General features: G+C 41.2%; 1 protein-coding gene across 1 annotated transcript in view; it reads left to right on the forward strand.

The window, feature by feature from the left end:
- Positions 1–15,613, forward strand: part of Sema2a (Semaphorin 2a) — a 1,147,864-nt gene that overhangs the window by 993,834 nt on the left and 138,417 nt on the right. The window contains exon 5 of the mRNA XM_071589072.1: positions 14,292–14,399. Coding sequence (XP_071445173.1) covers positions 14,292–14,399 — 108 coding nt within the window. The remainder of the gene's footprint in view (positions 1–14,291; positions 14,400–15,613) is intronic.

Here is a 15,613-nt window from a genome sequence, read left to right on the forward strand (position 1 = left end):
GGAATATTTTTTATACATATTTTTTTATTCGAGGATTTGCAGGCGAGGGGTCTTGCAGTACGAACGAACCCCGGTTGACTGAAAAATCAACGCCATTAATGTACGAAAAATCGGGCGTGTGCAGAGGGAAATCGAAGGGTGTACTCAAAGAGAGCAAAACTGGTGCACGGTTGGTGACTAATAATAATCCTCTGTGGGGAGAATCGAGCAAGGGGGTCACGGGGCGAGTGAGAATATTCGCAGCCGGAGGAAGCTTGGAGGAAAGGAGGGGGGGACGAGAGCGTTGAGGAAATGGTGGAAAATCGGAAGGCGACAACAACAGGACGAGGGGATGGAAGGAGGCGAAGAGATAGGAGAGGGGAGAAAGATGCGCGTTTGTAGTCAGGGGCGCTTTCGATCCCGAGTTGATGGGGGGAAGGAAATATGTGTGGCGGGAGGTGTTCCCGGGGAGGGTGGGCGGTTTGCGAGAGGAGAGTCGTAATTAGTGGATTGATAGGCAAAGCCCCCGCACATGAACGCTCCCCAGAAGTCCCAATTCCCCGCCAGCGCTGGAGAGGGCGACCTTTCCCGTCCGACCCCACCCCCACCCCTCCGCCTCCTCTCGCCACCTCCCCACCTTCTCTTCTTACGGGGGAAAGAACATTAACTCTCCCCCTCCCACCGGCCGCCCTTCGCTCGCTCCTCCCATTACCCGCGCGCCCTCCCCCCTTCCACCCCCGAAACCCAGCCCTCCCCTCCTGCCCCCCTCCATTCCAACCCCCACACTCCACCCTCCCTCCATTTCTCTCGGGTCCCTTTCGCCCTTAACGCCCTCCGCGCCATTCCTAGGTCTTCCGAGGTCCCAAAGCATGACTCAACGTCTAATGGTTTCATCTCAGCCGTCTACTCCTCCTCCTCCCTTGTGGCGCTCCCTCTCCCACCACCGCCGGGCATCCCGAAAAGCCCCACACCCCCTCGGCCGTGTCCTCCCCGCAGATACCTCTCCCAGAATCTCCAGCACTCAGCCTCTCTCTCTCCATCCACCTCCCCCTCACTCTTTGCGAAACGTCGGTGGATTTTGCAGTCGCTTTTGAGGGAGACGGGTGAGCGAGCTGGGTTTAGGCCACGGAGAGGTGGAAGCAGGGGAAGTTTTATGGACGAAGGAGAAGTGGGAGGGATGAGGAGGGACCGAGAGATGTCACGAGATGAAGGGGTGTTTTTTGGAGCGCGGAGTAAAAAATATGTACACGTGGGGTAAGTGAAAGAGAGTGGGAGGAGGGATGTTGCGCGTCTTTCCGTCTCTTACTAGGCGTAAATGATTTAATGGGCAGGTTGAGAATTTGGGAAGGATGGTGGGAGTGGATGAATATGAAGAGGCGGAATGGGGGATGAGGGTCATGAAGGGAGGTCGGGCATAAATTTTTACGGATAGAAATATATTCGGGATATCCTCCTGAATAAATTAGGTAATAAAGAAAAGTCACTCAGTACATAACTTAGGGTACATGTTAGGTGAACCTAACTTCATCTATCATTGGTATCATCTATAGTTTACAGGCCTGGGACCGGGTTTGCATGCATGTTAAATATAAAATTCTTGTCTAACTTCTAAGATTTTTACTTGTTTTATATTTAATCGCTTTTAATAACCTTAGTAATTGCTTTATCAATGCTCTACCAGGTGTACCTCTGTAGCTGAATCCATTCAGGTTTACTTCTATGGAGGACTTTTTGCGAGAATCTGATGAAAAAGGGCGTCAAAAGCGTGGTGAAATTAGAGAATGATTATCCATTGTTGTCAGTACTGATCCTCGTATTGACAGCCAATGATGACGATGATGCGTGTATTTTTCATATCACGCATGGCGATATCTTAGTTGTTGAGGCGTTCTCTTACCCGCGGTTAAGTCTTGGATTAAATTCTTGTGTCACCATTGGCCACACCAGGGCTGTGTGATTTTTTGGATACCAGATCATCCTGGGAAAACGTAAGCGGCACAGGGAAAGGGAATTGTCCTCTAACTGAAGCTTGAATTTCACAAGGTGAGCTTAGGGTAATTACGAGGTGAGCTCTACCCTCATCCTTCAAACCAAACTTTGGGTTGATCATTATAGCAAGATATCTGTTTCATGTCTTAATGAATGCTCCGTTGTGTTCGCCCAAAATTCCCAGCTGTTTCCATAATTAGACTTATTTTTCTTCTCTCAATCTTCGTGAAATTTCTCCTGAAGTTGCTTGATCCGTACTTTTTCATCTTCTGGCGCTTTGCGGAGTCGATTCTTGGACGCCGTGCCTCGTATCCGTGGGGAAATGTATTCCACATATGCGCGCCTTGATGGAGTATTTTCGGATTGCGAGGCTTTTATTGCGTGCCTCGAGTAGAGATTTTCCATTTTGTAGAAACCCTTCCTGCCTTTACTACTCGTCGATCTGGAGTAAAATAAAATTCAACCTATTGGTTTTGTCACTTTAACCTGACAGAGACCGTCTCCTACAAAAATGAGAAAAGGGGGTAATTCTTGTCTAAAAAAATAACGTATTTTCTTTATTTTTCGGAAATTGAAATAGTCCGTGAATATTGAAAATGAAGATAGTGTAGCAACTTTCATTCCGGCAATGATGTAGCGAACCGTTAGTTTTCTCAAATGAGAAAATACGTTCTAAACTGTCATTTTGTATCCCACATTTCATACTACTGAACCTAACTTTGCTTTAGGAATTAAATTTAATTAATTTAAAAGCCAAGTTTAAGTAAAAGTAAGTTTAAATTTAAGTATCCAAGCTAGCTTTTTCTGTCCTTCAAAAAGCGCATTTTTCATGGCTTAATATTAATTCTTTAAATGGAAACAGGGATGAAGTTCTATCGTTCTATCATTTCTATCAGCTTTTTCCTACTGTTTTACCGCTTGGTCATCTCATTTCCTCCGAGACTTCCATTGTGTTTTACTTGCTGGGGCTCCTCAAGAGAGAAGACCGAAACGGCCGTTTTACTCGTAGTTGCTCGTAAAACACTCTGATTATATCTGGAATGGAAACAAAGAATGTAAGCCTGTGGAGGAATAAGATTGGTGCTGAGGCTGGTTTATCCTTGCTCCCAGCATGTGAAAGTACCTAATTAAATGCCTCATCTGATAGCAGTCGTGCTCTTCCCGACATAAAGCCCTACGTAACAATCAAGTAAATATTGAATTCTCACGTATTAGAACTATTTTTCGCATCGCCAAATCAAAGCCCAGTTACTCGTCGTAGACAGTTGCGTGAAACCTAGACAGGGAGGACTGTAGGAGATTTGAAGATAGATGTATTCATAGAGGATTGCTGAAATGAAAACGGTAAATAGTATTAAGTTTTTTCTCGTCTTGCTTCCTTGAGCTTGGTTTAAACTTTCAGAAGTTGTTTCATATGTAGTTTAGAAAATACCTATTTTTTCCGCATTTTATTTCGTCGTGGTGTTACTTTTTATTTTCTAATGCGACGGCCGGAGAACCCCAACCCCATGAAGATTTTATCAGAAGAAGCAATCTAAAGTTTAACCTGGGAGAAAAGCGTGTGAAATGTGCTGTTAAGAAAGTAGGGAAAATTCGGAAGGAGGTCAGAGGCCAAAACAGCGGAAGGAAGTGTGGGAGGGAAAAAGAAGTTGATGGATGTCGAGAGAGAGAGAGAGAAAGGAAAGAGGAGGAACATAGAGACCGAGAACGGTGGAGGGGGAGGAGGTAGGAAAAAGAGATTAAGTGGGAGGGAATGGCAGAATTGAGAGAGAGAGAGAGAGAGATAAGGGTAGTTGGCGTATGAATGGGGATTGCGCCAGTGGGGAAGGGGGAGTGGGTCGGTGGGGGCGGAGTGGGGGAACAAGAAGAATTGGTTTCGATAGCGGGGAAGATGAAGTGGGGATTCCTGGCGTTTTCATGCTTTCCTTTGAAGCCGTCTCTATCACTATGAGACGGGGAGGAGCGAGGGATTTGGCGGGGAGGGAGGGTGGAAGACGGGGTCCCAATTACAGAAGCGAAGCTTAATTTACGAACCGTTCCCATCGGCGGTAAATACGCGGTAGATGGGCCCCCGCCTGTTTCGTAGGAGCGTGTAAAGTGGTCCTGCTATTTAAAAATCTCGTTCCCTTTTTATCTTTCCCCTCCGTACGACAACTGCTGCCGTCACCTACGTGCAAGTGAAATATTTGCCGCGCCACAGCCACACCCCTACGCTATTTTTTATTCATTCAAGCATAGCTGATAGCCGAAACACTACTCTCCTCCAATTAATTTTCGAAGGTCCCTGTTTATCGCGAGGAATGATACTCGTCTTCGACTCCAAGAAGTTACTTCTCCCCTGAGAGAATCTCGAATGCTCCTATCTTGTATGTTCGTTCCTTTCATTCTACATTCAAAAATTTACTTCGTTCATGACTATTAGGCTCAACATGCTGGATGCTTGAATACAATCAGGAGTCAACCAGCAGAATGTGGAGATGATTTAATTTCACTTCAAGAGTGGGTATATTTCTCGCGTCGAATGAAATGCTTACAAATTACTTACAATACGGCCTTTATCAAAGTATCTAAAAAAATTACCCTTAATCCTATACGTGCCAAGGAGTATCTAATGACCTTCGGCATTATTTCAGCCTCGAAGTATGTATCAATATCAATTTTTGCTTTGATGTTGTAATCTACTCAATATTTCTCTTGCTGAGATGTAGAATTACATTGAATTCAAATAATTACTCGTACTTAAGTGCGCTGCTTGGTGACAACACCTAATTTCATCATTTCTGGTGCTTGTTGTGACTTCAAGGCACCGTAACCCCCATTTTCGTGCATTCTAACCTTCATTCCAGCATATTATTATGTGATAGTTAACCAATCAAGGAAGGTTATGGATGAAAGCAGACTGTATACTCCTGATAAAACCTTGGCACCCCACGCTGTAACAAACTTCTTCATTCCGTCCAACAACACTATCTTTTTCCTACCCCAACCGTTTTCTCTACCTGTAGGTTACAAAACACTTTTGATTATGGACATCCCTATCTTACTCCTCTTCCTAACGCTGCCCATCTCGACTGCCCATTCGCCACACGCAACTGAGGAGTTTGAAAGAGGTACAGGGCTACAGAGAAGACGCCCAACTATCAAATCTGCTCGTCTTATACAATGCATTGGTTATTTCTGCCTAATTTACTCAATGTAACGCCTTCTTGAAATCTACGAAAAAAACAAATGCAATCTGTTTATATTGGTGATCTCATTACTACTGTGGCATAACGTGCACCTATCCCCTTTCTGAACCCAAACTAATTTGCCCCCAGGTAATCACTGACCCTCCTATCCATTATTTTATTGAAGACCCTGATTGGCTCTTGCGGTGTCTGAATTGCAATGTAGAAATCAAACTTATTATTCAATAGTTCACTTAAGTAGTCATAAGCTCATTAGTAGTTCCACGGGAATGTTGTTTTACCACACGGCCACGATTTTGATTGCCCTAACGCCCTTTCAATCTTCCCATGAAGTGTGCCTGGTCCTAATTTATCATGATCTGCGTCATATTCTCTTTCTATGTCTAAATTAGTTGGCGTATATCTTTAGCATATGCATCCTCTATGTATTCTTTCTCTCTCTCATGAATATTTCCTTGTTCAATTAGTTTTTTCCTGCGGTATCATTAATAGCTTGGTGTTTCCCATTTCACTTCCCATACATCGCTCACCCTCCACAGCGCACTTATTTCACCCTTACTTTGTATAATCGTTTTAACACTGCGTTCTTTGCCAAGCTTCTTTTGCTTTCTTAGTTTCCCGCTTTAGTTTATCATTTATCAACTTAAGTCTAGATATATATTCCTTCACATCTTTCAATCCCCTATCTTCGAGGTCATCTCGCTTATAGTTCATGGTTGCCCTTTTACCATGAACTCTCTTCCAATAGTTTTGCACGCGGCTGCCAATATCCCTTTCTTGATGTGTTCCCATTATTCTTCTGTTGTACCCATCTCCGTGGCCACACTCATAACTTTGCAAGCTACGTCCTGGCAATCCTTTCTTTTCGTCCCGGTAGTGGCTTTACATTCCATTTCATCCCGTATTATATCCTCTTAAATCTGACGTCATACTTAATTAGCACTAAATTACGATCTGAATCCATGTTCCTTCCGGGAAACTTTCAGAATTAATCGCACTGCTCCTTAAACATGCGTCTTATCATTAAATAGTCTGTTAATATATCTTCATGAATCCCAGTTTATTTTCCACGCATCTCTACGTCTACTTTGATATTTAAACCAGGTGTTCGTTATTATTCAACTCTGCCTTCTCGAAAACCCTATTGGTTACTCCTCTTTTTCGTTCCTAACATAAAACATAGCAACCCCATTATAGTATTGACGTTGTCTTTCTTCCGTGCTCATTAGATTAGGTTGACTTGTTTTTTAACTTTCGTCTGTAGCGTCTTTCATTTCTCTCCAATCCGTTAAAAATAACAATGAAAATAAATCCTCATAGATTTCCTTTTTCTGAGGAGACCCGAAATGCCGGTAGCAAGAGATAAATTAAATATCTCCTAATTGAAAACATTTCCTGCGACTCAAATTCCCTGAATTAACATTTGTAGCAGAAAATTCTCAAAAACAAGACGTTCTGCTTCTAGTACGTGAATTATTTCTCACATTTCATTGCAGGAGTAAACATTCTGCATAATTGACTCGGTAGCCAAAGTTCATCCTCTTACTTTTCATTCCGAGGTTTGTTTAGTCTTTGAGAGACATCTCTCTCCTCTAGTCATTAAGCGAAATATTTACTCAGAATGTCTAACTCATCTCGTATTTACTGCTCTGAATTCTCATGTTTTTTGGCTCAATTTTTTTTTCTCCAGGAGCTTATTAATAAGGAAATTGCACCGTAATGAGTTCAAAGCAAGGTCATGGGAGGGAGATAATACTTGGATTTATATATTCTTACCTTTTATTTTGGATATTTGTTCGTCCCACCTTAAGATATATTACAATTAGCAATGATATGACTCAAAGTTTTAGCGCTTTATAGTTCTTATTGTATGCGTGCGTCTTCTTCTGAGGGACTAGAAGCAAATATGGTCATATAATGCTGCTGTAATGGGGGTTTGGCTCTCTAAGTTATATGAATTCTCCATCGCTGCCTGAAAACAATCTTGTTTTACTTATGATGTTTTTACGTGTACCAACGTATATCGCTTAATCCTCATATCATTGACTTGTAACATCTAGACTAATCTCATTTTATTATTGACATTTTAACTAAGCCCATATGTTATTTACGCTCTTGTAATTTATGCCTAACTGTCTTGATTATAGTTTCAAGCCTAGAATGATTATATTTAGGATCGTGGATGAATTGAGCCTGAGAAAATACACAATTTTAGATTACCGCCATGGCGTACAAATAAGGTGGTAAGCGATGAAATTCTAAATTTTTAAAAGCACTGGGTGGTAAACTAATATGTTCAACTTATTACTATTCTATGGTCTTGTTGAATGATGAGGACCACAAGAAAACAAAGGGTGACTGCAACCACGCTTTCCTTTATTTGGATGCTGTGCATGAAATTGAATATGAAAATAGCCCAGGAGGAAGATAGTTCTCACAAATTCTGGTGCTTGTGTGAAATGCGCTAATGATAAAATTGAATCGAAATTAGTTGACAGCGAGATTATTGGAAATGTGTATAATTAATAATTAGAGACGTAATTGGTTTGAGATGACGTTATTCTGAATCCGAAGACTGGTATTAACCGAAGGCTCCAGTGGTATACTTGAGTTTTGGAGATGAATCGAATATACCATTACCAAGCCGTCGTGGTAATTGATTCTTTTTGTTATCCGTCTGTTATAAAAATGGGAATATGTTTACCCTAATTTAATTATATTCTATGCATATCAGCTGTGAAAGGAGGCTAAGTGCGCTCGACTGTCACCTCCAGCGATCGCCTTCGACGGTTTTGGCATCTGCTCGTCCAAGTGCGCCGCAGTATCACTTCCCACGCGGGCGTGAACGATCGGAAGACGTTTGCAGACGCGGCCGGTGAGGGTTTCAGGTGATCAAGGGGACGGAAAGGAGGATATCGCGCAGGGTTGATGCGTCCGGAGTGCGAGGGTTTGAGGGGCCGGGAGGGAGGGTGCTTCCGGAGGTAATCCGCGAGTGCCCGTGTGCAGAGCGCCAAAGCCATCCGTGCACCTCAACGCGGGCGGATAAGGGGTGCGTTCGCCGGTTCACTTACGGGTGCGGTGAAAAAAGTGATCATGTCTCCGAACGTGATCATGTCTTCCCGGCGCGACGGTTTGCAGTCGTATCTTCCCGTGGGCAATTAGAGGACTCCCCTGTGCTCTGTCACCCTTCCCCACATCTTCTCTTCCTCCCTTCTCCGGGCCTTCGCTTTTGTTTGCCGCTGGGAGCTTCGCCGCCAGATAGCGCGTGAGCGAGCGGGACCGTCGGCAGAGGCAATAAATGGAACATCGCCGTGATCGGCGCTGCCGCCCTCACGCTTTTGCTCCGTGACCCTTTTCTCACTCGCCATTCGACTCCCGCCCTGTAAACTCTCATCCCCACCTCACGACTTCTCTTTTGACAGGTTTTTTTAATACGCCTTCTCGTCGTTACAGCTGTCGAATCACGTGACTCGCTAATTTTTGGCCGCGCCTAAATCCTATACATGTACATATTTCTCTCATTTTCCTCTCCCTCATTCTCTATTCCCGTCTTTATATCTTTCTTTCCAAGGTCGCATTTCTGTTGTATGTTCAATGTCATTATCTCGTTCGTTAATGATGTTTACTCTTCCAAAGCGCAGCGTCTCGCATCGTATGAATTTTCAAAATGGCCCTTGTAACCTGGCGTTTCTGTTTCTGTTTATTTTCTCCTGTATAACATTGGTGCGCCTGCAAGCGTGGTTTGTCTAAAAAATTTGAGATATGAATGCGTAGCAGAAAATTTCATTCTACCAATAGTTATCTTCAAAATAGGTCTCACCCACAAATCATCGCGTAATCATCATAGTTCAATTTAATCTAATTATCCCACCGACCAGCTTACTCGTGTTTGAACTCAACACAGCAACCTCTCACTCAGAGATATGCTGTGCAGTGTCTAGTATAGAGCATATATATTTCGAAAATGTGTGCAAACGTGGATGTATGTTGGATGAGTATGGACACGTATTGATGGCAGCTCTAAATCAAAAGGCAATTATGGTGTGAATTAAGCTACCTTTCAGGAAAATTAAAAATACCTCCGCCTCGTTGAGAAGCTTTAATGTTTATATACGCGTATTAATAATTGTGGGAGCAATTACATGGGTGGTCTGAAAGGTTTCCGACTCAGAAAATTTCAGAAAAAATGTCTTGTATGTTTTTTAGGTCGGAAATTTTTCTGACCACCCTCGTATTTATTATATATATATATATATATATATATATATATATATATATATATACATGTATATATATATTATATATATATATATATATATACATGTATATATATATTATATATATATATATATATATCTGTATTATATATGTATATAATAAATACGAGGGTGGTCAGAAAAATTTCCGAAAAAAATATATATATATATAAATGTTCAATTTTGTAAATATAATTGAATCTTTATAAATAAAAGGCTGGTGTGATGACATGACCTTGCGGAAATTGTGTAGGCACAGCAAATCCCTCGGTTCACACTTATCACTTTGCGAGGCAGCCATTTCCAAACATATCTCTCATAATGTGTGCAACACCAATCATGCATGGACAAAAAATGTTGGACAATGATCTCGAACAGTCTTCTTGCCATAAAAACATCGCTGCACGTTGTAATGAGCGGCCTCCGTGCGATCTTTGATCATTTTCGAAATTTCTCCTCCCATAATTGGCAATTCAAGAGGAATCTATTTCCTCTCCGTTCACCTAAAACCTTTCATTGTTTCCATCACGGGAACACCCCCTCCTCCCGACCTCGTTTTTTTGTGCTTTTGTGTGAAAACTCCCCTTTCATTACGCAGATACGTTCTGCCCATAGCAATGCCATGCCCGCCTTCATCCCTGGTTGCCCGTCCTAATCATCCTCCGGGTATGACTACCTCTCCCTCCCTTCCCCCCTCACCCTCCTCCCTTCTCCCCTCCTCTCTCATCCTCTTCCCTTTTGTTTATCTCTGCCTCTTCCACTCCATCCCTCTCTGCGGCCATATTTCCTCCTCCCCGCGCCTCCCACCTCCCTCTCTCCCTTCCTTCTAGGCCCAAGCCGCTCTCACATACAGACTCTCCCCGCACTCATATGCGGCGAGTGAAGATGTCCCCCCTCCTACCGCTCCTCCCCGTATAAATGGAATCGCGAAATTAAATTGGCTCCCTGAAATGGGCTGGCTCAGGTGGCAAGCGAGGGCCATTGGATATATAAGGTGGGTGCTGCTGTCCTGATGCCACAGCCAAGAGGGAGAGGTGGGCAAGGGGCGGGAGTGGGTGGACCCGGCCCCTCTCCCGGGCGAGGTCCTCAGTGGCAAACCGAGGAGTTGCGGTGGGGAAGATGATGGTGAAGAGTGGTTCCCAGTAATTAAGAGAAAAATTTTCGGGGCCTCTCGATGTCCCAGAGGAGTCCGGGCAAATTAGGAGAAAACCGGTCGCTGATCTAAGAGGTTAGATCTAAGGGTTTTCCTCTTCTGCCCTCCCACCTCTCTTCCTCCCTTCTCTGGGGACCGTCTCGTCTTCCATCTCCCTCGTCACCATTCCCGAGGGGGTCCCCGGTGCCATCTCCCAGGAAACTCATTCCCCCCCTCCCTCCTCTTCCACCCGGTGATCCGTCCCCGTCCCTCCTCGTCTGTCCGCGCTTTTTCTGGCCTGCATTCGCAAAGTCTTCCTCTCCTCGAGATCACCCTCGCTCTTCCAATTATCACTCCGTCATTTGATTCCCTCAAATCTTTCGATTTCGGCGAGGATTCAGCTCGCTTTTGATGCGTGCCCATCCCCATCACTGCTCGCTAAATCTTTGCAGTCATCTTCACTTTCGCACTTTCATCCCCATTCCTGTTTTTATTTCCTCGGTCACTCTCTCAAGTTTACTCCATTCTAAACCTTTCACTATTTCTCCCTCTCTCCTATTCTTCCTTCCCTTTGTGGTATTATGCCCCCGGAGCATTCTTTGACTATCTTTTTAGATTTCCACCATCGATTATGATGCCTGAATTTTTTTGCCAGTATTTTCACACTTTTTACAAATTTCCGTAGTTATATTTACTTTAAAAACGTTTAACGCTACGTAATTAGGTTTAGTTATGAAAGTAAAGTACCTTTGTTGTTTTTGATAGTGTTAGCTTTATTAGTCATCGTACTATACGAGTAATACTAAAAGTAAATATTATCATTATCCCTTGAGTGCTTTTGCTTGTCTTTGGTGCTTCATTATTCCACCTCATTCTCTACTTTCTTCATGTCATCTTTCAAATTTAAAATAATATATATTCTAGTCTTGTTTTATGTTCAGCAATTTACTTTTTGATATACTCTTCTCAACACTTTCTTACCTCTGATATTCTCAGACCACCTAATGTTTAGACTATTTTTCTATACCTACTTCTCCTCCTCTTTCTCCCATTCTTTATTTCAACAATTTCCACGTATCGCAAACCTGGAGGAACATTTCAAGTTAAATGATTCGCGAACCTCTTTCTTAGTTCCAATTACATTTTACTGTTAAACATGCAGTTTTTTGGTAAACGCTTCTTTTTTTATATCAATTCTTTATCCTATGGTAACGTTTTCATTCTCTACCCGTACATTTGCTACTCTTCACTTACTATAATATTTTTTCTGCCACGAAGATCTTCATATCCTCTGCGTTCGCGCTTTCATAACTTTACTAACTTTTCTTTTGGGTTTGCACTCATATTTATCTTCCAATTCTGCCGATTTGTAATCATTTCTCCAAAATCTTCTACACATTTTACCCATAAGATGATGATGAGCATAATCATTGATCATCAATCTTGAGATTGGATGACGGAGTTTTACATTCATTTGCTCGACTAACTATCTGCTGACAGCTTCATATCTGCATATCTTTTCTTTTCGACCTCTGTATTTTTTAATTGTATCTTCTATCTCAAGAGAATTCTTTTTCCGTACTTCTCTTCATTCACTTTTCTCGCAGTGATTTTCATCAGTGCATCGTGTCCAATTACCCCTTCTTCTTAGCAGGATTTTCATTATACATTTTTCTCAAATGCCTCTTAGTTAAAACCACGTCATTAGGTATTCAACCCGTCCCCTTAACCATTGTCATTTGCCTTTTACACCATATTTCTATTGCCTCCGATCTACTCTTTATGTAATATTAGGGTCATGACTCACGATCATGGGGCAGAAATTCTGATATATCTTTTAATGATGTATCGTCTTATTCCCCAGATGGTGTTTCTGGCAAAAAAAGGACGTCTCCTATTCTTGTGTCTCTCTATATCTGTGTCTTTAATCGATGTTTATTCTGTTTTTCAATAATAAAACTTTTCCACTATCCCCAGAATCGAATTCCCTAAATTAATTTGCGCTTTAACATTCCTATTGTCCTATTTATGTTATTTTTACTATTTACGAAATTCGTGTACGTAAGTTACCTTTGAATGCGTATTGGCAATCTCGAATTACGTTGGAAAATATAATTCCTGAAGTTGGTCATAACCGATAAACTAGATGTGATGACAAAGTTTAAGTATACCTCAAAGCGGAGTTTTGTATGAAGTTCTCCGTTTATCAGGCTAAATGGAAACGTTGCCGAATATGTATACGGTGATGGTGTCGAGGAGGCATATCTTAAGGTTAAACAGGTCGCAATTAGGAAAGTTGGCAAGATCAGGTTAGTATTGCAGTGTTTTTTTATGGATGGAATAAGAAGTGGGGCTAAGACCGTTTCGGAGACACTATTTGCATTGGGATAACAAAATCTGAGCACGTCGGATGTGAAGATCGGAAATGTAGATATTCAAAGTCTAAAAGAAGTTCCACTACATTAATAAAACCATCATTAGTTCAATTGTCGAATAGGTATGGTTTATAATGATGTTATCCAATGATAAATCAATCACAAATATAATAGATTTAATTCTTCTTTTACCTTAATTTACTCTTGTTTCTTTTGCTAAATTCCCTAAACACATAGCTGCCTTTTTTTTCATTGCGCCAATTTCCATTCTTGCATTTAATTATAGTTTCAGCCATTCACTCTTTCCTGTAAAAATCTAATCAATTAGACTGGTACATTATCTGTTCTATTTTATTTCCATTCCTTGTATTCATCGTTTCATCTATCGTCACTTAATCTTTTCAAAATCTCTCTCCCTCCCTTTTTCCAAGAAGGTTGCATCGAAACGTCAAGTAAATGTGATTTGATAATTTTTTCTGTATTTGTTGCCTTAATGCCATTCCATCTATTAGCGATGGTGAAATATGGGACCTTGTTAAATTTAATCAACATCTTCATAGGAAATCCAAGGTTTTATACATACCGTTGGAGGACTATCACTAGAAAAATCGTGGAGTAATTGTGCAGAAATACATGTCGTTCTCACGAAAAAATGATATTAGATCCGTAATTATCTATAGTTGTATTATTGTTAACATTAACTTACCGCTTCACATTTTTTAATATATAATTTGTGGGAATATTCAGCCGAATTCGAAATAATTTTAAAAATTGGTGCATCACAAGTGGTCCAAAATGAGTTTTAGAGAACGTTTAAAGAATTGATGAAAACCGTCGAGTACTTAAAAAGTGCTATATTCAATTCTTATCTATTGAAGAACTACGCATGAACAGGTGTTGCGTTACTTTTCATGATTCTTCATCAACACATGAACTAAAGTGTTGCACTCGTACAATCCGTCCAATCACGATTCAACCTTCTTAATATATTGACTCTTCACCACTAACTTTTAAGATGGGATTACGTACTCTCGTCCTTTCATTCGAAGTGATCCCACACTGCCTTGCTTTTTGGATCCATGCGTGGTCATGCCTTCCAGTTTTGTTTCCTTTATTTTAATATTCTTGTTGAGACCGCTTTTCTCTTGCTTTGTACATCAGGAGAGGACTTTTCATTTATATTAATTCATTAAAGAAAGATCTTATTATTTTTTTATGCTATGAAAATATTTGTTCAATAATTAATTTTGAGTAGCGAAAATATTTACATTAAAACTTTTATGATCCCCTGAACAGATTCCCATTCATATTGAATTAATCCCTCCCTTCACTCCTGAACCGAGAGTAATTAGCTTCATTTTTTTCATTGCAGCATTTTGATTGCCGAAACCATATTCGAGTGATACAGCCGATGACCGACGGAGGACGCCTCTACATCTGCGGTACAAATGCTCATAGTCCAAAGGATTGGGTCGTTTATGTGAGTATTAGTTTTCACTCTATAATACCTGTTTATCTCTAGTCTTAGTATTATTGTATTCTATAACATGTGAACTTATGACATGTGGCATTGTAGACTTGAGTAGGTTAGTATTTTGATAATAAATAAGGACTGCTTTCCTATGGTGATTGCTTTGTGTGCTTTAATGTAATGTCTACTGAGGTGAAATTGAATTCAAATCACTTAGGCTTGCCTTGCTCAACAGATCTATGTGTTATGATCCTAAATATACATGTTTAAACCGCTTCTCATGGCCTTTGAATCATAACCATTTATCATGTAAGTTAATGCATCAAACTCGTAATCATAATTAACGACCTGATTGTGCATTGGCGAGGCGAGTAAAATGTGAATTAAAAAATTTGACAAATAATTATCAAATAGCTGTAACAAATTTCGATCAATATCGGTGTTATTTATTCCTGAAACGCCTAATATACCACTGTGTTTATTCTTTTGTTCCTCTCTGATTCATTGCCTACATGCGTTACATTAAATATCACCTAAGCTGCGTTTTACTGGGGTATCGAGAAAATGTATGTAAGACTCAGGAATCATGGTTGATTTACCTCTTACGGTGGTGTTCGCGAAAAGATGTATTCTCACTCACTATTACTTGTGAGTAATTTGTTAACTATGATAAAGAGTTATGCCTCTATTCACCACTGTCATGCCTGAAATGTAACCCTATAGCATCTTATCATGGTGCTGTAGTCGCAAGTGGTAATATCTCAAATTTGACCCTGAAGAAGAAAGCGGTTTGAATTATTACAGTCCTCAGACGTCACAGTCTGTTGCCCACCCCACCCACAAAATGTGCCTTTGCTTAAATTATGAAGCGTGAGGTGATTGGCACGCTAACGTTCACAGCCAAGCACGGAAGCTACTAAACCGCAAAATACGGGAACGAGGCTGGTTAAATGAAGTCAGGTGGCGTCACGCACTGCTCAGTCCTGTCACGCATGAACCCAGATATTGATTTAAGTTTTCGTATCCATTTAAATTTAATATGCCCTTGCCTGGAGGCCGCGTGGTTACCTTCCAGCAACACTCCAATGCGGCTTTAAATCTCCCTTTGAAGGGTTTCCTCTTCTAAATCTTTTGAACGGAAACATGCAAAATACAAACGTGCCAAAGTCGGTTTTGTAGCAGTCGAAATTTGTGCGGTTGCAACAGAAATAGATTCGATTATA

The sequence above is a fragment of the Hetaerina americana genome, unplaced genomic scaffold, assembly GCF_022747635.1.
Source record: "Hetaerina americana unplaced genomic scaffold, ioHetAmer1.1.p SCAF_32, whole genome shotgun sequence".
Lineage (NCBI taxonomy): Eukaryota > Metazoa > Arthropoda > Insecta > Odonata > Calopterygidae > Hetaerina > Hetaerina americana.